Source organism: Vicugna pacos, chromosome 5 (genome assembly GCF_048564905.1).
Source record: "Vicugna pacos chromosome 5, VicPac4, whole genome shotgun sequence".
NCBI classification, from domain to species: Eukaryota; Metazoa; Chordata; class Mammalia; order Artiodactyla; family Camelidae; genus Vicugna; species Vicugna pacos.
In genome coordinates this window covers 18,322,760-18,349,398 of record NC_132991.1, presented here as the reverse complement: position 1 = coordinate 18,349,398, position 26,639 = coordinate 18,322,760, and the positions used below count along the sequence as shown (strand labels likewise).

Genomic DNA, 26,639 nt, shown 5'->3' with positions numbered 1-26,639 from the left:
CTCACATCACCAGGAAGTGCCTCAGCATCCTCCTTTTCATGTGTCATCATGCATTTCACTGGACCTGCATTGGTTTACACATATCCTAATGCCAATGAACATGGATTCGATTAACTTCTTCATGATGTGGTCAGCAGAATACTGTATCCATAAGGACAATGAGTCGATTCGTAGTTGCTTGTAGACCACTCATAGCCACTTTCTAAACCTCAGACTGGCCTTTTCTTGTTGGTAGGCATATACTCACAGAAAGCTGCTTTCTGACACTCAAATACTTAACTTCTGAAAGTATTTAAGAATAAACCAACTATAAATAACAGTGGATCTGGATTTAATGTGAAATATATTCTAAAATCAAACATATATGACTTCTGGATGAATTGCTGCTTCTGCCTGCAACACAGTTTCTCTGTTGTTGATACAGATTATCAAGAATAGACTGCCTTCAGTATTTGTAACTGGATTTATTTTTGTATTCCTAAACACAGTACAAAGTGCTTTACCCAAGTATCTTACTTTAGAGAGAGGTTAGTGGGAAACATCCAGTTTATATAAGCCCTTCTAAATAGGAAGATAGAAGTTTCCCACATAAATGGGTATTTTTAACTAACCTGAGAAAAATAGTGTATCAAATTTTTGCTTGGAGGAGAGGTTGCGTACAGGAACTCTGACTTGCCAAACTCCCACATGAGTTCAAATCCAAGATTATAGGCAACAACTGTGTTTGCCATCCCTAAAGCCCTTCCTCACATTTAAGAATAAATGAATTTTGTGACATGTGGTTTTTGACTTTGAGGTCTGGTATAAGCTTAGAAAGATAGCTATTGTAAATCTGAAGTCACCCTGCCTAGCATTGCATGGACAATCCATAAAGACTGCCGAATGAAAGAAGTAATGAATTAATGAACTCAACAGTGTCAGTGTTTCATTTGCTGATCTGTTTGCTTATGTTCTCTGTGTGGGACTTATTGTATCACTGGAAGCAATGTGACATGATCAAATGCCTTCTTTGGGAAATAACACAATAATACAAAACAAAACAAGTGAATCATTTGTGGTAGTTATTTGAGAAAACCTATAATGAACAACATTGATAATGGCTCTAGAAATGTAAATTAATCAAATATGATAGTGTCCCAAATAATTAAACCTTTATTTTATTTATTAATAAACACCACAGAGGGGAGACATTCAAGGGACAAAAAGGAGGTAAGTAGAAATATTTACTATTTTTAGTCTTATTAAAAAATTCCTGTCAGTTGTGTTTGCTGTATTTTATATTAAAAAAGAATTTATATGTAGATGGCTAAGACAGATTTTCCCAAGAGGAAGAAGAGACATTTAATTCCACTAGAATCCCTGAATTGAGAGCTGTTGTGAAGGACTTTCCTAATACGGTGTTAATTAATTGACTATGATCAGAAGCCAAGTCAAGAATTTCCTAATGAAGATGAAATATACCAGCTGCCTTCAAACACATGCATCCATGTATACATGCAATATTGCCGTTTTAAAATTCAAACTGAAGGAAAATAACTTACCTGACACAAGAACAATGAGAATCTTCGCACTGGTAGCTAAGAGACCATGGAAGAATTTCAGGGTGGCTGGGATGTCTTCTACATAATACAGCATCTAGAAATGAAGGAAAAGAGAAACGAGACGCTCTCCTGTGTCCGTGTCTTTGTTGCTTGGACTAGATACTCACTAGAAGGTTTGATTTTCAAGTTGAGTGGGTTTTTACTCAAGACACTTAAGAAATTTAAAAGTTAGAGATGTTATGTAGAGGAATAGAATAACAAAAAGGGAAAATATTGGGGGAAAGGCAAAACTATGATATTTACTCAACTAAAGTCACAAAGTTTTAAAGTCACAAAGTTCTGGCTTCAATAAGAGACATTTCTAGCTGGAGACACTTAGTCTCCACTCCACATGGGGGCATCGATTCCATGCTTACTCTATATTTTGTGAATTGCAGTTCTTCTGGGAGAAAATGGTCCTGGCACCATAAACAGAGACCCCATTTCATGGAACGTTGCTTTAAAATTAAGCCCTTTGCACTAGCTTCACCATATGCTCACAGATGCTTTTTTTAAATCACAGAAAATGTGACAGGCTTTGATGTTGACAGATTCTTTAGGAAAACAGACTGGATAAAGCATGAGTTTCATGTATGGTCATAAGGTGCTAGGAGTCAGCCCACCCATTTTTTAATAATTCCGGACCATCTCTGCTGAAATGCAGGGAGAGACCTTTCAACCTAGCACAGATAGAACTTGGAATTATACATTGGCAGTGGAAAATTTTCCCTAATGGCTTACATCCCTGGAACCTACTCCTGCAGACATGTACTTCTTATATCTCATCTTCAGCTCTTTTGGATAAGAATTCAATATTTTATGTAGATGCCATGATGGAATTTATTGCATAAAGCAAAAGCAACTTAAGCTATGCCCGTCTCACATGGATGGATGAAATACAGTGGCCCTGCACATAGTCTGCCCTGCCTCGGGGGCCATTTTTGGTATCATTTCATTCCTTGCTGTTGACCACAGGGACTGTACACAGATAGGCACCCAGATGCAGCTAATCTGTGAGGTGGCTGACAAGCTATGACATGACCTGGCTGAAAAAGAGGAGGCGAGTCATAGCAGATGCTCTGAAATTTGATCTAATAGTCTCAGATTCTCTGCAGCTGACTGAATATTAAGTTGAAAGAATGTCATGAGAGTTTTAGGACTAAAAGGACCAATAAAGAGACAGAGACATACCCCAGAAAAATGCAAAGTAGACGGAAAGGAATAGAGGAGTAATACAGAGGAAGCAGCATTGTGGTGAGAAAGAAAGAACAGAAGTTTCGAGAGTAACTGTAGAGTGATCTCCAAAGCTGCAACATACTCTCTGTAAACTTTCAATCCTACAAAAATTAATGAAGCCAGCAGTGAAAAGAAATCAGTAACCATAGAGGTATTTGGAGTAGAGGAAACTGGCTTTTTGAATCTTACAGAGAATCTCTTAGTATTGTCAACAACCTTACCCTTAATTTGGATAATGCTCACTTGTAAAATCAGAAATCAGACTTTTATTTTTCTTTTGAAGTAAACTATTAGGCACTCTTCATACGTACTTCAGAAAAAACTTTTATCTGAGAGTATGTAACAATAGATATTTTTTTACCTGAATCATATGAATAAAGTCATACTTCTGAATTTCTTTTTTCTCCATCATTCTATTTTGATATTCAGATGATGTCTCCTTATGCCAAGTAAACTTTATGTTCTCAAGGTTTGATGTCTTGGCTACAAGCTCTAAAATACAGAGAAAAGGTGGCACACCATCAATTTTAATTGCAAATTCGGAACCCATTTCCATTTAGAATTTTAATGCAATCAATGTTATATACATAGCAGATATAAAGCACATTTTTCTCCTTTATGTACCTCCAGAAGACCAGAGAGTTCATCCTGGTTTTTCTCTAGTATTAAATGAAATAGGAGATGAATGGAAGAGTCAGTAAGAAATAATGATGAGAATCCTGATCAGACACAGGTTACATTGTCTTAGTATTAATAGGGAATCAAGTGGTCAATTTTATCAATGAAAAGCTGATATAAAACAGGTGACGTGATTCTGTAACCCGGGAATCAGCAAACCACCACCCATGTATCACGTCTGGTCCGCAACCTATTTTTAAATAGGCTGAAAACTAAAAACATGCCCTCTTCTACTTCCTGACTTCATGCCTCTATCTTTCATATCTCGTACCATTTACACTTTTAAATGGCTGAACAAAATCAAAAGGAAGAATAATACTCCATGATAGGTAAAAATGATATAAAATTCAAGTTTTAATGTTTATAAATAAAGTTTCATTGCACCATGCCCACACTCATCAGTGTACGTATTGTCCAGGGCTGCCTTTGTGCTTCAGTGGCAGAGCTGCGTAGTTGTGACTGAGATCATGTGGTCTCTAAGTCTAAAATACTTCCATTTGGCCTCTTGCTGATTCCTGCTGTAACCCATTAAACTTAAGCTCTTTAAGGGCAGGGATCCTGTTTCACTTCCTCCGAATGAATTAATGACTCCATCTCTAAGAAATAAATAGCAAAAATAATAGTTGATGACCAGGGGATAGATGGAGAGTCAGTAACAAGAGGATTCTATTCACCATTCATATTCTGAGGTGTTTAGTCATGCCTGCCAAGAAAATAAATTAATTGGGTTCTTCTCCGAATAAGCTTACAAAGAACACACCACAGTAACCATGTTGTTAGTGACTGAAGGGACGCACTTGGGATGACACGCTTTTCAGAACAGGATTTGACATACAGCACCAGGGATTCAGGTACCTTTGTACTTGGTGATTTGTTCAGCACTCGGTTCAACAACCTCATTGCTGATACGAACTCCTGGGTGCTGAGCCTGCGCTTCGGAGAGGATTTGAAGATCAATTTCACCTACAGAACAAGCATACGGAACAGATCACCTCAGTCCAGAAAGAAATGATTAAGAATAATTTGAACTAGTTTATTATCTCTTGCAAAGCCCAGCATAAATAAAGAATAATTCTCAGCTGCTGCCCTGCCACAATGTCTGTGATGCAGAACAGCTACGTTGTAAGTAGGAATAACAATGTGATTTGAGGAAGGCTATGGTTGCTATTCATTCATTCATCCATTCATATAAATAACCTTAATTTAATATCTATTATTGTGTTACATTAAATCTAAGATGCCATTGATTACGGATACAATCAACCCTTCTTTTTGTATCACTAAATCAGAAAAAAACACTGTCAATTATAATTTTAAGATTTCATCAACTGGAAGATGTATATCAATTTCAGAGATGTGAAAATATGAAAAAAAAATACACCTTACATTTGATTAATTAGGCTGGACCAGAAGTATACAAAAATATGTCAGATATAAAATATGTCAGGTACAAAAAAGGATACAAAATGATATTGGCCATGTGCCCTCAAAAACACCATGGTCTCCTGAAAGAGACAGACTGGAAGGAACAATGGCTTGGTTGGGCCAGGGTGGGAAGAGGGAAGGAGGCAGGGAGGGAGAGACGAGAGCCTCGTGGCAGGAGATGACTCCTGAGCTGTGTCACAGGGTGAGTGGCAGTGAGCCCTGAGACGTCTGGGGAAGTGGGACGTGCAGGTAGAGAGGACAGGAAGTCAGAGGCATGAAGCCAGCAAGCAGAATAGTGTGTCTGAGGCTCCTGGCAATCCAGTTTTGGAATATTAGGCAAGGCAGGGCCTTGAAGCAAGAGCTGCTCCCAGAGAGGTAAATAGAGAGGCGGTTATGGCAGAATAGACATTTGTTCATTAATTCATGCACCAACGATTAATTACTTATCCACTATGTGCCAGGCACACACGAGGCTCTAGAAAATGGTGATAAGAGGAGCAGATACCTGCCATGATGAAAATTTAGCCTGTAAGTGATTACAGGAGAGAGATGGTGGTGCATTGGATAGACTTGAGTTCCAAACCTGTGTGATCCACTTACCAGGTAATATGACCTTCAGCAATTTGCTTTATCTTTCTAAGCTGCATTTTCCTCATTAGAAAAATAGAGATAATAACAGTACATAACTTATCATTTGTGAAGGTTAAATGAGGCCATGGATATAAAGCACAGTGCAAAATAGAGTTGGCACCCAGTAAATGTTAGCTGTTCATTATTTTTATTGTTAACATTGAGTCCCTCTCTTTAAAAATATCTCTTCTTTCCCTATTGCTGAAGCCTTCAAATTAAGTTTTGCACTTTATCCTCTTTGGCTATGATGTTGACCTTCACTAAAATAGACCTCTGTGCTGGCAAGACTAGCATATGAAAATGGTGTTAGTCCTTACCATTTTGGCATAAATGACATTAACAGAATCTTTCCACGGTTATATGTGGTGGGAAACAAGGGCATAGGTCATAAGACTGAGAGGGGGGAAGGAGATGAGGACGATAAATCAGGAACAAAAGATGCAAGACTGAGAGAAGAGGGTGTTCTAATGATAATTACAACCCTAAATACTAGTAATATGAGAGGGTGGGGAGCTGGCGGGCGAGAAGGAGTGGGAAGGAAGCTGAAATGGAGGATGAAGGAGTCTAGGTGGCAGTTTTCTGCAAAGCTGGCTCCACCAACATGAAACCTTTAATTCCTTCCTTAATAATAACGCTAGCAGTCATTTACTGGCCACTTATTATTTGTTAAAACTGTGCCAGGCACTTTACTTGAAACATCTCACTTAATCTTGACCATGATGCTATCACAAACTCCATAGTATTGTTCCCAACCAGTAAGGTGATTTGAGTACTCTGACACTCAGGGGACAATAATGTGTCTAAAGTTTAAGGCATTTGTCTGACTCCAAAGTGTGTGTTCTTCTACTAAGAAATAGGAAAATAACAAATACTGAAAGGATAGAGGAAGTTTTTCTTTTTCTCTACAGTAATTATTTTTTAAAGGGTTAAAAAATAAGATAACTAAGGCAAAAGGCCGATGAGAAAATCTGCAGGCTAATGAGAAATAGAGAGATTCCAGCTCACCCCAAAGGAGCAGAGGCCAAAAGTTCTGTTCTTGCGTCTGTCAGCCTCTATCAGCCTAGCCATATATTTTAAATAAAAAATCATCAATTCTGGAAACCTCAAATCTAAGATTTTAAAACTCATGCAGTGGAAATGCAACAATTTTCCTGAGTTCAATGAGTTCCGCTAAGGTGGACCCTGACATCCGGGATCTGCCCAAATAGCAGATTGTGTCCCACAACTCCCAGGGATGTTCCTGTCTTGTCACTTCACCAGCCTGCAGAATGTTCTATCACAGTCAGAGCCAGCCTGTCCCTCCTCCTCGGGCAATGACAGGACACAATGCTAGAACTGCGGCTGAGACACGGAAACCACGGGTTCACGTAACAGCCCGTAGAACGTGAGCCTGTGTGTAGACGTGAACCTTCTGTGCATTCACTGCTGGATCCCTAGCAGAAATGGATAAACCACAAGAGGAGATAAAGAAATTATCTTCTCAGGAGTTACCAAGTAGAATCCAGTTCTGACTTCATAAGTCAGGGGACGTACTTCTTGTTTGCCAGGGACGGCTGAGCTTTGTGCTCATTTTGCTGATGTCTCATCTGGTTTTGCTTCTTATCCCAAAGTTCTTTTTTTTTAATTTTTTAACAAAATATTATTATTGCAATTTTATTTTTGAAAATAGTTTTTTTAAAGAACTATTTAAAAATATTTTTGTACTGAGATATAATGGATAGTTGTATTGACATAGTTTAAGATATAGTTGATATTATATAGTTTTCAGGTGTACAATGTAGTGGTTCAAAATTTTTTATATTATACTTCATTTATAGTTATTATAAAATATTGGCTATATTCTCTGTACTGTACAATATATCTTTATATCTTATTTATTTTATACATAGTAGTTTGTACCTCTTAATCCCCTATGCCTGTCTTGCCCCTCCCTTCTTCCCTCTCCCCAGTGGTAACTATTAGTTTGTTCTCTATATCTGTGAGTCTGTTTCTGTTTTGTTATATTCATTCATTTATTTTATTTTTTAGAATCCACATAAAAGTGATAAAAAGTATTTGTCTTTCATTGTCTGACTTATTTCACTTAACATAATACCCTCTAAGTCCATCCACATTGTTGCAGTGGTAGAATTTCATTCTCTTTTGTGGTTGAGCCATATTCAGTAATATGGCTGAGAAATAATCTTCTTTATCCATTAATCTGTTGATGGACATTTAGGTTGCTTCCATATCTTGGCTATTATAAATAATGCTGCCATGAACATTGAGGCATGGATATCTTTTCAAATTAGTGTTTTTGTTTTCTTTGGGTATATACCCAGGAGTGGAATTGCTGGATCATATGGTAGTTCTGTTTTCAGTTTTCTGAAGAACCCCCATACTGTTTTCCATAGTGGCTACACCAATTTACATTCCTACAAACAGTATACTAGGGTTCCTTTTTCTCCACATCTTTGCCAACATATGTTATTTGTAAGCTTTTTGATGAAATAAAATAACTATTTTATAAATTGACCAATATAATAAAAAAACTTGTTCAATAAATATTTCCAAAAAAAGTCATAATTTTAATTATTTTACCCGCACCCTCCCACTCTCACTCTTAAAAGTATCTTGGGTTTGACAATAAATGCCACTGTGCTCATGAGGCACTTATTTTCTGTGGTATGTTTTTATTTTTTTTATTTTTTTAACATTTTTTATTGATTTATAATCGTTTTACAATGTTGTGTCAAATTCCATTGTTCAGCACAATTTTTCAGTCATTCATGAACATATACACACTCATTGTCACGTTTTTTTCTCTGTGATTTATCATAACATTTTGTGTATATTTCCCTGTGCTATACAGTGTAGTCTTGTTTATCTGTTCTACAATTTTGAAATCCCAGTCTATCCCTTCCCACCCTCCACCCCCCTGGTAACCACAAGTCTGTATTCTCTGTCCATGAGTCTATTTCTGTCCTGTATTTATGCTTTGTTTTTTTTTTGTTTGTTTGTTTTTGTTTTTGTTTTTTAGATTCCACATATGAGTGATCTCATATGGTATTTTTATTTCTCTTTCTGGCTTACTTCACTTAGAATGACATTCTCTAGGAGCATCCATGTTGCTGCAAATGGCATTATGTTGTCGGTTTTTATGGCTGAGTAGTATTCCATTGTATAAATATACCACCTCTTCTTTATCCAGTCACCTGTTGATGGACATTTAGGCTGTTTTCATGTTTTGGCTATTGTAAATAGTGCTGCTATGAACATTGGGGTGCAGGTGTCATCCTGAAGTAGATTTCCTTCTGGATACAAGCCCAGGAGTGGGATTCCTGGGTCATATGGTAAGTCTATTCCTAGTCTTTTGAGGAATCTCCACACTGTTTTCCATAGTGGCTGCACCAAACTGTATTCCCACCAGCAGTGTAGGAGGGTTCCCCTTTCTCCACAGCCTCTCCAGCATTTGTCATTTGTGGATTTTTGAATGACGGCCATTCTGACTGGTGTGAGGTGATACCTCATTGTAGTTTTGATTTGCATTTCTCTGATAATTAGTGATACTGAGCATTTTTTCATGTGCTTTTTGATCATTTGTATGTCTTCCTTGGAGAATTGCTTGTTTAGGTCTTCTGCCCATTTTTGGATTGGGTTGTTTATTTTTTTCTTATTGAGTCGTATGAGCTGCTTATATATTCTGGAGATCAAGCCTTTGTCGGTTTCACTTGCAAAAATTTTCTCCCATTCCGTAGGTTTTCTTCTTGTTTTACTTCTTGGTTTCCTTTGCTGTGCAGAAGGTTGTAAGTTTCATTAGGTCCCATTTGTTTATTCTTGCTTTTATTTCTTCTAGGAGAAAATTTTTGACATGTACGTCAGATAATGTTTTGCCTATGTTTTCCTCTAGGAGGTTTATTGTATCTTGTCTTATGTTTAAGTCTTTGATCCATTTTGAGTTGATTTTTGTATATGGTGTAAGGGAGTGTTCTAGCTTCATTGATTTACATGCTGCTGTCCAGTTTTCCCAACACCATTTGCTGAAGAGACTGTCTTTATTCCATCGTATATTCTTGCCTCCTTTGTCGAAGATGAGTTGACCAAAAGTTTGTGGGTTCATTTCTGTGCTCTCTATTCTGTTCCATTGGTCTCTATGTCTGTTTTGGTACCAATACCATGCTGTCTTGATGACTGTAGCTCTATAGTATTGTCTGAAGTCTGGGAGAGTTATTCCTCCAGCCTCTTTCTTTCTCTTCAGTAATGCTTTAGCAATTCTAGGTCTTTGATGGTTCCATATAAATCTTATGATTTGTTCTAGTTCTGTGAAATATATCCTGGGTAATTTGATAGGGATTGCATTAAATCTGTAGATTGCCTTGGGCAGTGTGGTATGTTTTTATTTATAACAGACTCTATTATTTCTTATTGTGAGATATAGATAGATAGATAGATAGATAGATAGATAGATAGATAGATAATCTCCCATAATATATCCCTTGATCTCATATCTTATGTAATTTGCTTTCTACTATCATTCAGAAATAAGAGAAATTCATTTAAAAAAAAGATTTATTTGAACCTCTTCACTAACAAAAAGAGAGTCAACAGAGAGGTAGTTCAGACATTCTATAGTATTACAGGCTGAACATTTAGCAGTCAGTTATAAATATGTTTAGTGACAAATATTTTCATGATATATCACCTATACCATTCACTATCCATCCAGACACCCAAATTTCGCCCTTTCCTTCATCCTCCCTCCCTGGCCATCAGCAGGTTTTCCTGCTAAATGTTTCTTTACCTTCTCTTTTCCATCCCTACTAGCAATGTCCTTGTTCAGGCCCAAATTATATCTCTCTTGAAATACTGCAATAATATACTAAAACTTCAGCCTATCTCTGCTGAACCTGGTCTCCCTCAAAGCCATCACTACAACGGCCATTTAAAACCCTCAGCTAAGCAAGCTTATCACTTCCCTGGTTAAAACCTGGTAAAACAGGTAAGCCCAGCTCCTCAGCGGAGTATGGACCACCCTGCCTGCTTCTTTATTCTCATCTCTCACAACTTCCTATTTTGAAACTCTTGGCTCCATGTACCCTGAATTTCTTGCATTTCCACCTTTCTCTCTCCCCCTTCCCCCCTATACATCATGCTCTTCCTTACATTTTGTCCTTTGCCCATGCTTTCTCCTCTACCAGGAATCCTCTCCCCTCCTTCCTTACTTCATCTGACTAACTCCTAGGCCTGCTGAACTCTTCCACACATGACTAACGGCCTTGGTCGTCTTTCCCACAGAGCCTGGAAGTAGCGTCAGAATCCTTCAGACAGAAACTGTTTGCCAGTTGACTGGAGGTGGTAGCAGAGATAAAACCTTCTTGTGTTCCTTAGTCTGAATTATTGCTTTACTTCATTTATTTTATTCACTAGCAAAGGCTGGATTCCAATGAGTTGGTTAAAAATATCAAGGACTCTAAAATGCTAGATTACGCAACCAAGCAGGTTTGACCATCAATCACTGAAAAGCATGTGAGGGGTTATCAGACCCTACAGTACCACAAGCCAGCAATAAAGAGATTCAAACAAGGTGGGGGGGGAGTAAAAAGAATGGAGAGCATGTGTTCTTTCTCAGCTGAGTCCTTCTGTTCCAGTATCAGACATGAGCACCCTATAAATGCTTTTAGAGATCTCACAAACCAAACCAATGTGTCAAATAACAGGGGAAAGTAAACCAGAAATGAATCAATCAAATAATTCATAAATCCTCAGTAAATTCATCAGTAAACAAAAGAAACATAGAAGCCAGCAGCCTGCTGCTTTTATTGTGCATTGCAAAGGCTTACAAGAATCTTAATGTTGAGGTCTAACATTTAAGGGGAACAAGGCAGTACATGTTCATTTTATAGTCAGTCTCTGAATTTCACGTATGATCCCTTATTACAAATTGCTCAATCATAATTCTGACAATTACAGACTCTATTTTTGACATCTTAAGCCTTTTGTTTGGGTTAACTAAAGCCTTATTTTGTGTTTCCCCCTAACGTTTTGGAACAAAATCTGTAGTTTCCTGTGACAAATGGAAAAATTGTAATGATTAAGCAACTCTATTCCAATATACCACCCTTCTTTTTGTTTCTTTTCCTTTCTTTCCTTCTGTCCCCCAGCCCGTTTTGTGACTACCAAAGCAGTTTAATGATTTTGGAGTCTGGGCATTTTATGATGATGTAACTGATTTGCTCAGTTGATCAATATGTGGAACTTGAGCAAAGTGAGCAAAATTCAAACGTGTGTCAGCATGAATCAAAAGTTGTTTTCTGTGAGATAGGGTTGTGGGGTTTTTTCTGTCCTGTTCACTCCTGTGTTATTTTCTATTAAACCGGATATGCTGACTTTTTGATTTGGACAGTTAAATGAAAACTAAGTTTTTAAAGTTTCCTTCCTTGCAAATCTCTTTCCTTTTTACTACCCTTTCCCTCAATTAGCCACAATTGTAGAATGACTTCTAATCTCTCCTTTCTGAGCTAAGTTGAGTGTTTTTCTTAATGCTACAGTCAGATACTTTTGTCATTATACTATCTTACTTCCATATGAGCCATATTTTAAATGCATCATACCTATATTTGAAGACAGACATATAATTGAAATCCCTGACAATGGAACGCAAATTTAAAAAGTTGAAAACAAGGGAAAGGGTGGGAATCTTATCTTCTAGACAACTTTTCTTCACTCCCTGAATTTCAAGGATATATTTAATGAGATAGCAGAGGAATGTTGCATTTTGGCTTGAAACCCAAGGTCATTTGATTAAATAGGAAAAAACATGAAGACGAAAAGTTAGAGGCTATACAGAGACAAAACTGAACTCAAATTTAGTATTCACCAGAAATATCTTATGCAAATTTGTTAATATCTCTGCCCCTTAAATTGCGTATCTGTAAATTAGGGATAAGACGATCTTTGCTACAGGGTCGTTGTAAATGTTAAAGGCATTTTGTGGAGATAATTACCACAGTTCATGATATATAGTAATTACTCAATAAATTGGAGCTACTATACATTAATCCAACAAATACTTTTTGAGTACCTACTAAATGCCAGATTCTAATCACTGGAGATGTAGCAATGAATAAAACAGACAAAAACATCCTTTATGGATAGTGGTAAGTCCCATGGAGAAAATCAAAGGATAAAGAGTGAGTGGAAGTCATAGGGGGTGGCTTTGAGATTTTCGATTGGTTGGCCACGTAAGCTTCCTGGGAAAGGTGACACTTGAGAGAAAGTCTGAAGGAGACTGGGAAAGAAGGCAGTGAAGATCTGCCTTTCTAAACGGGCATCTCCATAATTAAAATGACAACTTGAAAGAGCATTCATCACGTACTGGTGACGGTTTGCCTTTCGGACTGAGCCTGCATTAACTGAAACACAAATCCCAGCTTCAGAACCCTGGGGCTTCCCCAAATGAGAACATCCTCCTGGTCAAGAAAATGAAGGATCAGAGACTGGTCAAGGTATCTCCAGCCATTTGATTTCCATCTATTCTTGCTTCATTTCTCATGTCAAAATATAGATGAGTTCTTCAGATTATCAGTAGCAAAGGTTTTATTCTATTCCACGTTGCATTAAGATTACTATCTTCCCTGTTCCCTCTACTAGTATATCAGACACACAAAAAAAAATTGTTTCTAGTGAGAAAAATTGTCCAGATACCCCTGTGCTTAGTGATGAAAAATAATTTCAGCTATGGATTTGTAACCAGAGCAAGAACGATCTGATTTGAAGCTGCAGTGCAAAAGATAAAAGATTCTTGATGAAATCTTTTCTTACCTTCTCTTGTTTTCTCTTCCCTTTCTCTCTTCTCTCCATCCCTCTCTACGTCCCTCCCTCTCTCCCTCTCTATCTATTAATGGTTAGAATGGGCCCCTTGATCTTTGGTGATTTAAAACAAAACAAAACAAACAAAAAACAGGCCTCAGATGCCAGCTGCTGAGAAAGGATGTGGGCTAAAGCACATTCTTAGAACCCCCTGGGCAGGCAAGACCAGTCTAATTGCTGGAGTCCTTGGAGATGGTGGGGCTGAGGTACAGGATGGTTGGGGAAATGTACAGAATCTACAAGGAAGGGCTGGAGCAGCAGCTGGGTATGTGTTGGGACAGAAGGGATTGGCTATTTACCAAGTAAGCCAGTATTTTAACAACCAGCATTACAAGGTCCTTGTGCGTTAGATGATTATCAGAACTGTTCTGATACATAATGCCATGTTACTTTCAGGAAAATTTCATTTCACTTCATACTCTTACCTTTTGTACATGAAAGCTTTCAGATCATTGTAACCTCATCACTCTTGCATATTGGCTTTTTAAATCTTCTCAAATTGTTCTCAGTAAAAATTCGAACTTTTCTTCAAGTAGGTTTCTTATATTTTGTATTAAATATGTTATTAGCTTGCTAATCCAATGTTTTTCATCATTTCTATCAGTTTCTTGTTGTTAATGGAGAGAGACAAAGCTACAGAAGACCTCTAAAACCCTCAAACCCCTTGTGGCATATATGACTAGGTTCACCAGGTACAAAATGAAGATGAAAGCAGACACCCTCCACCAGGGCTACGTGATTGTGTGTATTAAATCGCAGGGTTTTATTCAATAGTGTATGTCAATTAGCAGCATATTCACTAACAGACTGCGTCCCAAACTGGTACAAGAACTGGCAAGATATAAACTTGACCTTCAGCAAAATTACAGATAACCACATGCCATGAACTTTCTAGTAAATTGTAAATAATCAAAACTGTGAATGAAAAACACTCAAATGTTGACAAAAACAGAAATGTGGATCAACCGTATTGCTTTTTTCCTATTTTACCTGTATCAGGCCATTGCCGCATTCTTATTAATTTTAAGGCTGCACAACTGAGTTTATTTGCTTTTCTTAGTATATAGTCATTTAATCTGCAGACAATGATAGTTTTGTGTTCACTCTGCTCATTATCCCATTTTCCTGTTTCAAGCCTTATTGAATTAACCAAAACAATCTTGTTTACTTTGGTTTTAATGACAATGGCTCCAGTGTTGTAGCATTATGTTCCCTTCGCTCAAGTCTGCAATGTGTCTGTCTTTGACAATACTTCCATGTTCACTGAAAGTTTAAACACAATACAGTGATGTAAACTATTTTAGTAAACATATGTATTTAGAATAGTTTATTTTAAAATTATATAGCCATGAATGCCTTTAACAATACTTTATATCTGAACCCCCAAACTATGGTTACGTGAAGTAGACAGTCCTCACTTCTACAGATTAGTAATCGACTAGAGTCCATATCCTGCTGGTTATGGAGTAAGTGCTAACATGAGTAAAACAGTGCTTACTCATTTTAAGTTACAAAGCAACTAGAATACAGGTTGAAAGTTGTCTGCATGTCTAGAAGCCCTATTTAAATTCCACTTCTCAGTATAACCAAACACGGTGTCAACCATACCACTCTGGAGAAACTCCTACCTCTTTCTAGAAGGTTACTCATAAAACCATAGGTTTTCTGGACTGAAGGCACCTTTCATGGGCCAAACACCCAAGAAATTAGTGCCTAAGTCCCTTCTATAACATATCTGAGAAGTATTTTCCCAGCTTATGCCGATACTCCTAGAATGACAGATAGCTCTTTATATCCTAACGTGTGTGCTTTCATTTCTGAATAGGTTTGATCAGTAGTAAATTTTAATACTGAACAAAGAAATCTCTCTTTCTGGACCTTTAGGGGCAAATATTCTGTAGTTTGCTCAACAGGAAATACCTGAAGATGGCAATAAACACATTCAAATTCTGTTTTTCTGGGCAGAAAAAAAAAAAAGTCCTCATTCCCTCTATTTCCTCAGTCATTCCTAAATTTCTGATGTAGATTATTGGCTTATTTCAGACCACGGGAAACGTTAACCTGTGCTTCCAGCCAGCTCCTGCTTCTAAACTGAATACACTGGCTCTTCCAGTTCTTGCCCTAATTACATATGTTCTACTTCTGTCCACCTAGCTGAGAAAATTAAACTTCATTGTCACCTTAACATGTCATTTGAGAAAGGAAACAAGATTAATAATTTAATAAAACTAGATTTTCAAATAGCTAATCATTACTAAATACCCAATCTCTCCTTTGCCAAGTCGGTAATTAACTTTTATATCTATTTAGTAGTTTGTTGGACTGGAGTCAAGAGATCTGAGTTGTATTCTGCCTTGATGGTTCTCAGGCTTTTTGTCTGTGGAGTGAGGGTGTTGATGGTCTCCAAACTTTTCTATTTGTTTAATCTCTGCAGGAATGTTGCTGTCTATATGTTACAGAGCAAGAAAACAACCCAGCTGCCCTCAACATATGTCAGCATTATTATTATCAAAAAATGTTATAAAAGGGTTCATACCACCTGTTTTTCATATGTGAGTTGCTTCAGTGGATTAAAAAATTATTAATATATACACTGTTATATAAGGTACGGCAACTGAGTAGGTATACAATAGGTTAATAAAAATAGAAGTAGAAAGCTGGATAAAATAAGATTATTTGAGTTATAGTCCTGTCTAAACCTCATAAAATTTTCTGGCATTTGAACATAAGAACTGAACAATGCAGTAGATAAAATGATTTTCCTTCAAGCAGAGCCCAGAGCAAGGAGAACACTTTGCCCATTACTGCCTCTGAAACATTTTTCCAGGCATAAATGTGTGCACTGTAAATTAAGAACATTCTCCCATATCACAAAGAATATGGGTTTCTTTCTCTCCGTGTACCATCAGACATAAAGACAACACTCATTAAAAGTGAAAAATAATTAAGCTATATTGGGTGGTTTAATTTTAGGAAGCATCAATGTTGAAAATGGACCAAAAAGCATATTCTTTGAGATTTAGAATACAATGCAGTTGGTCGCAATATCTAAAAACAATTGCTGAAATGAATATGGTATGAATACTCTGAGGCCTCAAATTAAGCAATTCCCACTGCTCAGTGTGTTTCATTAAAGCACACAAACTCATGCACGTACACACACTTTATGCTTCCCAGTTTGCCCTGTGTAAAAACTATATGGTCTGTATTTCTGTGCATGATTTGCTTTTCTCCTGATTTCCTCTCTTTCTTGTTTTGGGTACACATAAATATTTATTTCAAGCATTCTCGTAACTTAAACATATAATCTATGAATAACAGTGTTGCTTATCAACTGTATTTTATTGATGTGGTAGATCACTTACAGGCGACATCAAAACGTTTTCCATCAATTTCCTTTCTTTTGAACTGCTCAGAGCCTTAATAACTGTTTGGCTTCTGGACTGAATTGCCAAACACCTTTTTCCAAAACCTTAATCAATGAGATCCCTCTCCACCCAAATATCAATCTCTTCTAAAGAGACAAAAGACAGAAAGAGTGCACAGCACCCCCTGCTCTTGTTTATGAAAAGAAAATCAAACAGGCTCCCCAAAGAACATGAGCATTAAGTGATATAATTGAAGCAATTTTGATGTAGAGAGGTTTTTAGTTTGTTAGCTTTTGGTATTTTTCTCACTGTGGTAGTGAGAAGTGGTAGCACCATTATGGACGCAGAGAGAATATTTGCACCAAAGATATGCAGAGCAGGATCTGCAGGTGTCTGGGCATCCAAGAAGAGAACGTCTGGGAAGTGAAACCAGAGACACCTGAGACCAGAGTAGAAGAACCCTGTAAGATGCATTATGGGCCAGTGGCCTCATTTGCCAGGGATTGGAGTTCAGTGACTGATCTGGAAGGATACTCAAGCCACAGGATAATGTAGAAGTCTCAGGCACACTGTGGATTGTTAACCATGTGGGGAGAGCATTTCTCTAAGGCAAGGACAGGAAGTTCCTTGCTATATAATAACATATTGTTCTCCTGTGCGGTACTTGCAGATAGGCAATGACAGATTATTAGATAAGCATCTCCCAGTTGGCATATGAGCACTCAGACTCAGTGGGGTGTCCTTTCCCTCAAAACACTATTTTTCATGCCAAGAACTTCTAGACCTTTTTAGGATTTTAAACGCATTGCTTTCGATTTCATGTAGCTTACTTGAGCAGTGAAAACTGAGTATTTACAGCTTGAATTTATCTTGGAATTCTTATGTTTCTGATCACTTTCTTATGAAGAGTGACCTTAGAGGGCACCCATATTCTCCCCAAGGCAGAGTTTGTTATTAATGCAGCGTTAGGGGTCATTCAGGAGAACACCAAGTGTCACTCCTCCTTTTCTGAGGAGTTCTGTATGTTAGCGCCTCTGTGCACCTTTATAAGGAATCACTGTGTGGGCCAATGTTCCTTTCTCTAGATAGAAGCATCTGGATAAATTTACATTAGAAATTCAATTAACTTTATATTAAAAGGCCAATTAACTTGACCATGGTAGAGATTGTTTTTAATTACTTTTCCTGTAGGGCTTCTCATCTTGTCCAAGCACAAGTGACACTCTCAAATGATAGTCTTATTGCCTGTGGTTGCTCGAAACTCATATGCAAAACACACTGGAAATGACCGGCTTGGTTAAATGAATTAATAGGACACTCTTTGGGCAATTCATCACTCTTATAATCCTTAGGACATAAAATATCAGAAGCAATAACAGGGTATGTTAGCTTAAACACACTGTATTAGATCATTTATGACAGTATCTTTCATTACCTGTCCTTGTTGGTTTCTATTTTCTTGGTGAAAGATGATAATAAAGTAAATTATTTTAAGAATCAATCCTTATTACATTATATCACAGTGTATTTTATGAAAAATGAGCAAATGATGTCATCAAATGCTAGCTATGCTATTCCATTAGAAGGCTCTTGGCTATCTTTGTGTTAATACAGCTACAATTCACTCATTCATGTAGCATTAGAACACTTATACTTAAGAGACTTGAGAGATTACCATTTGGTACTATGTAACAAGTGGTAATGTAGTGTCTACTTGTTACCAAGTGGTAACCTGTACTAAGCCATCACTCAGTGATTGATTCAAAAGAAAATAATAATAAAGGTATAAACATATAAATAATATATATGAATATATACATACTCAGACCTCCAGGTGACTAGGAGCTTAAAAGTAAAGCAAACACTACTCAGGAGTTTAATATGAGTCAGAGTCTGGAGATAAATTTTTTTTTGTTTTATTTTTGCAGAAAAGACCTACCTGCACCTTATGGGAGGACTCTGTAACTTTATCTGTATAAATCTCACTCCCACCCTGTGAGATACAATTCATTGTTCCCACTTTACGGATGAGCAAACTGAAGCTTACGTTTCAGCCAAGTTTACACAGTTCATTAGTGGCAGAGTCAGAAACAGCACCCCCAGTAATCTGTCTTTCCAGACTTCCCACTTCCTCCTAGGATAAAAGCACTGACTCTAAGGGTAGTGAGACCATGACCTGCTTGTGAAAGGGGATTGAGGAGTGTGCTGAATGCTTAGAGGGCAGCTCTAGAACTGAACCAGAGGAAGGGAATGGTTTAGGCCAGTGCAACTCAAAGAGTGGGGCCACAAGAATGTAAATGAACTGTTGTTAAAAATATTTTTTCCTGTATCAATGCTTTCTCAATGAAAGGAGCTGTGCGTTGATTTACATTCCAGTGCACATTTCTTGTCTCCTTGTTTACCAGTAATAGTTTGCAAACCAGCAACCAGTCTATGGACCTTGCTTTAAGTGAAACAAGCTCAAGGAACATCTTTTGAAATCTTCCTTTTCTGTGAGCAGTTTAATAATTTTGGATAAAAGTTATCTTCAAAGTTATTCTATATTTTTTCCATTTTTAATTTTTTTTAAATAAGAAAGTCACATTTATCCATATTACAGGTAATAACGAAGGCTGATGTCCTAAACTCTGTAAATCTATGGGGACATTAGCCTTAGTTGAAGTGGTATGACTCTTACTAGTTTTAATAAACCAGTCTCTTCCAAAAGCAAAAGAAAATGGCTTTCCTAAAAAAAATGAGCAATATTTCCATGAAACAGCATGATGTTTGGCGTGAAATACAAATTTTAAAATGTGTTATTCATACCTGAGCCTCCACCAATGCTTAGAATCTTAATTTCAGATTTTGTGTCTCCAATTCTGAAAAAAAAATGTATATAGTTTAAGAAAAAGGTGTCAGGTAGTTTATAAAATCTGATTATCAAGTCTAATTGAAGAGAACAGACTAAAATTATAGAGAACAGAAACTAGGCCAACATGAAAAGTCTCAATCATTTCAGTGGTTATACTGCTGTTTTTAGAAATCTTTAAAAGGAAAGGTTCCATTCATTAACAGTCTTGACCTGGGAGACTTTTAGAAACAGCACTATAAACATCTCAGAGGTAGGAAATACCATTTGTTTAAATATTGTTTGGAGAACAAAAACAGAAAAAGTGGGCCTTTGAGGCTAATGATACAATAAGCCATTCACTGTAGATGGGAGCAAGGCTATGGTGATTCATACTCCCTCTCTGAGATCTGCCTTCTTCCCTTCCTCTTTCTAACTTCTTTTCAATAAGCAAATGGTTATTAAACATTTACTATGTGCCTATCCTAGGCCCTGATGTCTAAAAATGAGTAAGATACCACTTTGTTCTCAACTTGAAATCTGAAATAATAAAGCCCAGTATTATGGCTCTAGTATAGAAAAAGAATGGAATAGATGGACTGGGATGCACAGTAGGACTTTCTTTAGACTGATTTTTTTTTTTTTTGATGAATCAGAAAAAAGTACAAGGTTCACAATGACTGCCATGTTTCCAATTTGATCGGGTGAAGCATGGTATCAAAAGGAAGCTGGATGATGTAATTTTACAGCAGGTTTATGTTTCATCAGGTTTTTTGTTTGGGTTTTTTCCTTTTTTGCTTTTTTGATAAATCTGAATTCAGCAGACAATTTGGATATGCAAGATCAAAGCTGAGTAGGAGAGACAGCAGGGTCAGTGATGTATTCTGGAGAATTATCATAAAATAATGGTCAGAACTAGGAGAGAAAATTATCTCTCCTAGAGAAGAGTGGTAGGATTATGATGCAATACCAGCTTTCATACGTCAGGGATAGTGGGGAACACACAAAGGAGACAGAGAGGAAACAGTAAAGCCGAGAGAGATGATAGGAAAATTAGAGAAGGAAAAAGCCATTGGTAGAGTCAGGGGTGACAGCATGTACTACTAAAAACTGAAGAAAGAAAACTCTCTGTTGAATTAGGCAATATGTGTATCTTTGATAACAGCAGTTTAATAAGGAAGTTGAGGGCAGGAGACAGGTGGCAGTGGGATTACAAGTGAACTCAATAAAGAGGGAGAAGATCTAGAGATTTTTGAAATAGAATGAAAGGGTGAGAAGGAAAAAGACTGCTGGAGGGGAAATATGACCTGAAAGAATGGTGCTTGTTTGTGCTTTAGGATGGTAAATAAGCCTAGTTTTTGGTTAAAGTGAAGCACCTGCCCAGAGTAATAGGATGAAGGCAGAGGTTGAAGCAAGGTTCTTAAGGAAACTGGAAAGCACAGAGTCAAGGGTACCTATGAATGAGTTGCCTTCCTCAGTTCTAATTATCTTCCAATTCATAATCATGAGTCTTAATACACCCATACCTATCTATGCTCTTGGTTAATTCTTTAAAAATGTGTATATCCTATGGATAGCATAGTGAGCTATGGAGCAGAACACCTTGGTTGAAATCCCACCTTATTAATATGTTACCTTAAGCAAATCATTTAACTTCTCTGTGCCTTTATTACTAAGAAATAGGATAATAACACCACCTACCTTATAGGGTTATAATAATAGTATCTATCTAAAGAAGGAGTTGTGGGGATTAAATGATTTAATTTATGTAACTCAGAAATGTATCTGCACACGACAAGCACTCAACTTATTATTCCAGGCACAGCTAAGTGATTTATGTGAATTAACTCTTTGAATCCTTACAACTCCTCTATGCGTTAGATACTATATTATTATCCCATTTCATATATTATGATGATAACTAACAATTATTGAAAACTTGCTATCTTCCAGGCAAGGATCTTAATGTATTATATGTGACAACAGCAACAAACATTACTCTTTACAGCTATATACTATAACCCTCCCTACCCCACCCCTCACCTCCAGATGGAGATTAAATAATTCCTCCCTGAGGAAACAACCCATTTCACTGAATAAACTTACCTACATTAGCAACTGAAAATCTCCCATCCGAGAGCTAAGTCCACATCCAGTTATTAGAGTTGGCCACCCACTCAGCAGACTCTTTCCATGTATACACAAAGAGGATCTGAACCAATTTTTAGTGCCTCATTATTTGATTGGATGGACAACCAAGGCTCATTAGGTAGTTGAGGAGCACCCGTAACATAAGAGAGACCAAGAGAAACGGATAAGTGGAACTCAAAAGAACATGCAGAGAGCAGAGGAAAATTTTATTGGATAAAAGAAGGTATTATAGCTATGAAAGATGAACAAGATGCTATAAAAAAGGAACATTCTTGGAAATTAAAAATATAACAGCAAACAACTAACAGAGGGGCTGAAAGATAAAATTGTAAAAATGAAGGAGGATTAATAAAATGGCCACATTTAAGCTAACAGATTGCTTATTGTTATGCTTGCCCTTAAAACGGTCAGCTGACCTGACTGACCGGTTGCTACTCACAGCCCCAGGCCAATTGTTAAAATAAAGCTATTAATTTTATTGTTTCTGCTTTACTGCAGTAATCAAAAGTAATAATCATACTTGGTTTCAGAACTATACAGAATAGGCTAAATACCAAGAAGACCACGCCTTGAGCACTTATGAGATAAAGAGATCAAAAAAGTGACAACCACTAGCCTCTGTAGAATTGGTCGCCTGGAGGCATCATGACAAAGCCACTCTAAGTCTTATGAGGAGGAAATGATTCTGTTGATTGTTTATTGTTTGAGCTTCGGCTGTATAACCACTCCACCCCATCCCCAAGGTGGGCTCACAGTTTTGAAGGCACTAGCCTGCTGTGAGTCCCCTTTGCCCAGCAAAGTAATAAAGCTGTCTCTTTTCTTCTAAGCTCCAAGACCCTATCTCTAAGTTTCAGTTTGGCTGGTCAGGAACAGGGGCCAATCTTTCAGCAACAAAAAATGGAAGTGTAAGAAAATTAAAGAATCAATTCAGGAGGTGTTCTGTTTAATGAATAGAAGTTACAGCAAGAGAAAAGTAGAGGGGAGGAATGATTAAATAATGCCAAAGTTTCCCTGAACTGAAGGATCTGAATCTTAACTGAAATGTCCCAGGGACTACCCACAAAAATGGGTGACAAAGACCTGCACCATATCTCATTATCTTAAAATTTCTGTATACTAGATATAAGGAATGATTAAAAAACAAAAACCAACAACAAAAAGGTCACAAGCCAAGGATGAGGAATTTGAATGGCATTAGATTTCTCAACTCCAGTAGCTGCAAGACCATGGGGAAATATCATTAAGTTTCTGATATAAAATCATTTTCAGCATAGAGTTCTATATCCAAACTATCTAACAAAGGGGAGCAAAGAGTGATAGCATTTTTAAACATTTCAAAAAGTTTACCTCCTATTCTCTCTTTCTTAGAAAGCTCTTAAAGAAGTCGCAAGAAAAAAAAAAGACTAAAGAAACTAGGAAGAGAACAGCATGAGATCTAGAATCAGGGAATTTAATACTGGAGCGAGGCAAAGAGAATTTCTAGAAGGTGAGTGAATTCCCTCATCAATACTTGTATAGCAGGCCAACAGCAAATCACCCCAGACTAGAAAAAAAGAACAGAGAACTCCAGAAAAGATGTTCCCATGGGGAAAGATGAACAGATCACTTGATCTGTTGGAATATGTTGAAAGGAGATGAATAATTCTGCTTGGGGTTGTAAGTAGTGATAGGTATACAGAAAACTAAGAAAATAAAGTTAAATCAAGACAATAGTTAACTCTAGGAAAAACAAAAGGTTGTACATTAGAGGAAGTGTAATTATAGTATAAATGTATTGTTCAATTATGAATAATATGTACACAGGCAAAAATGATACAAATAAATTATGTAACCAAATTTGGACATAAATATATATATACATATATACTGTATTGACATGATATGGGGAGGGATGTGCATGTTTATTTAGCTATTTTAATATATCAAAATTAAGAAAGAGGATAACATGTTATTTAGAATTAGGAAAGAGAATTCCAGAAGAAACAGCTAAATGATTTCAGAGTGTTGAAAGTGATTGTCTTTGGAGAGCAGGCCTCAGGAATGGGAATGGGTAGAGCAAGGAACCAGTATTCTTGTCGTTAAAAGCTTTTTAGAATCATTTGACTTTTTGAAATATGAATTTTATAGTAAAAATGAAATTTTAAGCAGGCATGTTACCTCCTTAAAGCTTATAAACTTTTAAGTAGCAAGTTTGAAGGTCCTTCAGCTAAATCTCGTTCCACATCACCTTCAGGGAAAAAAAATGCTTTTTTAATAAATAATACTTTGATTCAGATGATTTCTAATTATATATGACCACTGTAATGAAACTTAGTTATGCCTTTGAAAATTCTTCAGTATTTCACAAAATTTACGTTCAGTATTTCCAGTTAGATTGTATACACCTTGAAGACAGGGCAAGAGTCATCATTCATTATGTTCTGTGCAGCCATAGTATGTCTTCAAATCAACTTGGTGGCTGAAGTAAACCGCATCATTTATCTGCATGAGCCACAGACATGAAACAGATGCTTGGTATTGCAAAAGGACTCAGAAAGTAATTCATTACCTTAAATGTTAGAAATGAGCAAAAAGACCCAAAGAAGTAAACTATAATTAGTTCCTAGATAAGAAGTTGTATTTGCTGTCTGCTTTGATTTTTGCATTGTTATGCTATTACTTACTAATTATTAATATATTATATAATACTCAGTGTGGGAAAAAAAAACACTTAAAAAGTGAACCATGAAAAATAGAAGATAGAAAGGTAAACCAAATTCCATATATATGCCCAACAGTGCCTTCTCTAGTCAGGCAAAGTTAACCGTGCTGGTGAAAGAATTTCAGGCCTACAATAGAAAAATGCAGCAGAAGATAAAAATATCAGTTTCCTTTGCTGTTGGATCCACATTCATTTCCCCCAGTTTTCTATTATTATTTCCTGAAGCAGAGTAAGTTACAGCAATCCACCCCCAGAGAGGTGATTTGATTATCTTTAGCATGTGGAATCTGTTACTCTCACAATGCTTATCAGCTCTGGCACAAATTGAACACATTAATCACAAAAGAAAGAAAGGAAGAAAGGAAAGAAAGAAAAAGAGTCTGCAAGAAGGATAGGAACTAGTGAGTTTCACTGATAATGGGGAAATGCTTTTTTAGGGCCATATTGCTAATATTAAAGTTGAAAGTAAAATACGATTTTTTTTTCCCGAGAGTGTTAACTATAATAATGGATAAGGAAAATGAATTTAAATGGATATTAAGATAATTCAGAGACACCCACTCAGTCCTCAGGGTAAATAGTATTTGGTAATTATTTATATTTGATTCTAATGAAAAGAATACCAGATGCTGTTTGGGATTTTTTTTTTTTAATGTAGAATTTGGAGGAGAGCTGAAAAATCAGCTCACAGATTTGGATCTTATCTTTTCCCAAACGAACGTGGATTTGTGCCTTCAAATAGTTAACGCCTATCTCGGTGCAGCTGGAAATCCTGCACGAACCAGAGCCTTTGAATGCTTAAAGCGAGCGTCTAACTGCAGCACCGCGGGAGCAAGGGCGCCGGGCGGCGCGGCCCCGCGGAGCTGCTGTCAGCTTATCCTCGCGCCCAGCCTGCGGGTCTGGGCTCGACCCATCGATCACTGCGCAGAACGAGCGCGAGCCTCGTCCCTTGGAATAAAAAAAGCGGCCTTTTGTTGTTGTTGTTGTTACCTTGCTATTATGCCTGGCAGCTTCTTGTCCATGAATTCCTGCATGCACTGGTGCTCCGTGGAATTGCTGAGAAACCTCCGAAAACATTCAACATATCTGCTGTGGTCAGAAAACAAGCTCCTCATGGAAGATGCCATATTGGGTTTTCTGAGACAGACAGGGAGGGAAGGTTTAACTTCCCCTTTCCTTTCTCTTTCCTGCTCTTCCCAGCTGCTCCTTTCTCTTTTCACCCTCACCAGTTTCTAGCCAAAAAAAAAAAAAAAAAAGCCTGCTTTGAATTTAGCATGCGGCTGGAAGGGCTGATGTACAAAGTTCATTACTAAGTCAGTATTTGTACAGGACTTTGCCACTGACACTTTAACCACTACATAGGTGTTTTGTAAGAAATGGAGGCAGTTAAAGCAAAGCAGTAAATCCACTGCTAACACTTGTTTTAAAACTCTGGAAGTTTAGAAAGTTGTTAAAGCAGACTGCATTCCAATCACTTCCTGTTTTGTCCTCAGCTGCCAAGAGTAATTTCCAAGTGGGAAAGTGGCTGCTTTAAGGGCCAAAGGAGTTCAAACACAGAAATAAACACGCCAGTTCCGAGGCTATAAACCAGAAATCTACAGCTGCTGAAATCTTTGACAGAAGACTGTCATCTGCCTCCAGGCTTTCTGTAGGAGGGTTTCATGCTTTCACATCCCTAAACACTTGAACCTTAAGCTCATCTTCTGCATTTCTTCATACATTGGCTGATTGATTGGTTGTGATTCAGGGAGTCTCTTTAGAATAAACTCTTAGGAGGAACCAGGGAACTACTAACTAAAGGGTCTGAGAAGCCTGGTTGGGGTGGGGTTGAGGGACCTGAGAGAGGAGTCTTAGGAAAAGAGTGCAAGACCCTGGAAGCCTTCTGTAAGCGCCTCTGAACGTGAGATCATGGAAACTTAGCATGAGCCTTTGGAGGCCCAGTGGTGTCACCCATCAAAAGACCCAGAGCGTCTGAGTACCCACACACTGGCCCTTTCACCTGGGACGTCATCTTTAAGAAGGCGAACCCTTGTTCAATATCAGATATTAATAGTAGTATCCAACTTATGGAGGAGTTATGAGAATTAAATGAGTTAATTCATACACTTCTCTTAGAAATAGGTCTGCCTGAAACATTCTCTTCCTCTGATTCAATTCCAAAGCTGCCCTCTAAGCATTCAGCATTCTCTGCTAAC

General features: G+C 37.3%; 1 protein-coding gene across 1 annotated transcript in view; it reads right to left on the bottom strand.

Annotated features, from left to right (window-relative positions):
• HNMT (histamine N-methyltransferase) overlaps window positions 1-25,760 on the bottom strand; it is a 31,535-nt gene extending 5,775 nt beyond the window's left edge. Inside the window, exons 1-5 of the mRNA XM_072960910.1 lie at window positions 25,435-25,760; window positions 19,571-19,623; window positions 4,350-4,457; window positions 3,178-3,308; window positions 1,542-1,635 (exon numbers count right to left, since the gene is read on the bottom strand). Of these exons, the coding sequence (XP_072817011.1) occupies window positions 1,542-1,635; window positions 3,178-3,308; window positions 4,350-4,457; window positions 19,571-19,623; window positions 25,435-25,571 (523 nt within the window). The 5' untranslated portion in view covers window positions 25,572-25,760. The remainder of the gene's footprint in view (window positions 1-1,541; window positions 1,636-3,177; window positions 3,309-4,349; window positions 4,458-19,570; window positions 19,624-25,434) is intronic.
• Between the last annotated feature and the right edge of the window lie 879 nt (window positions 25,761-26,639).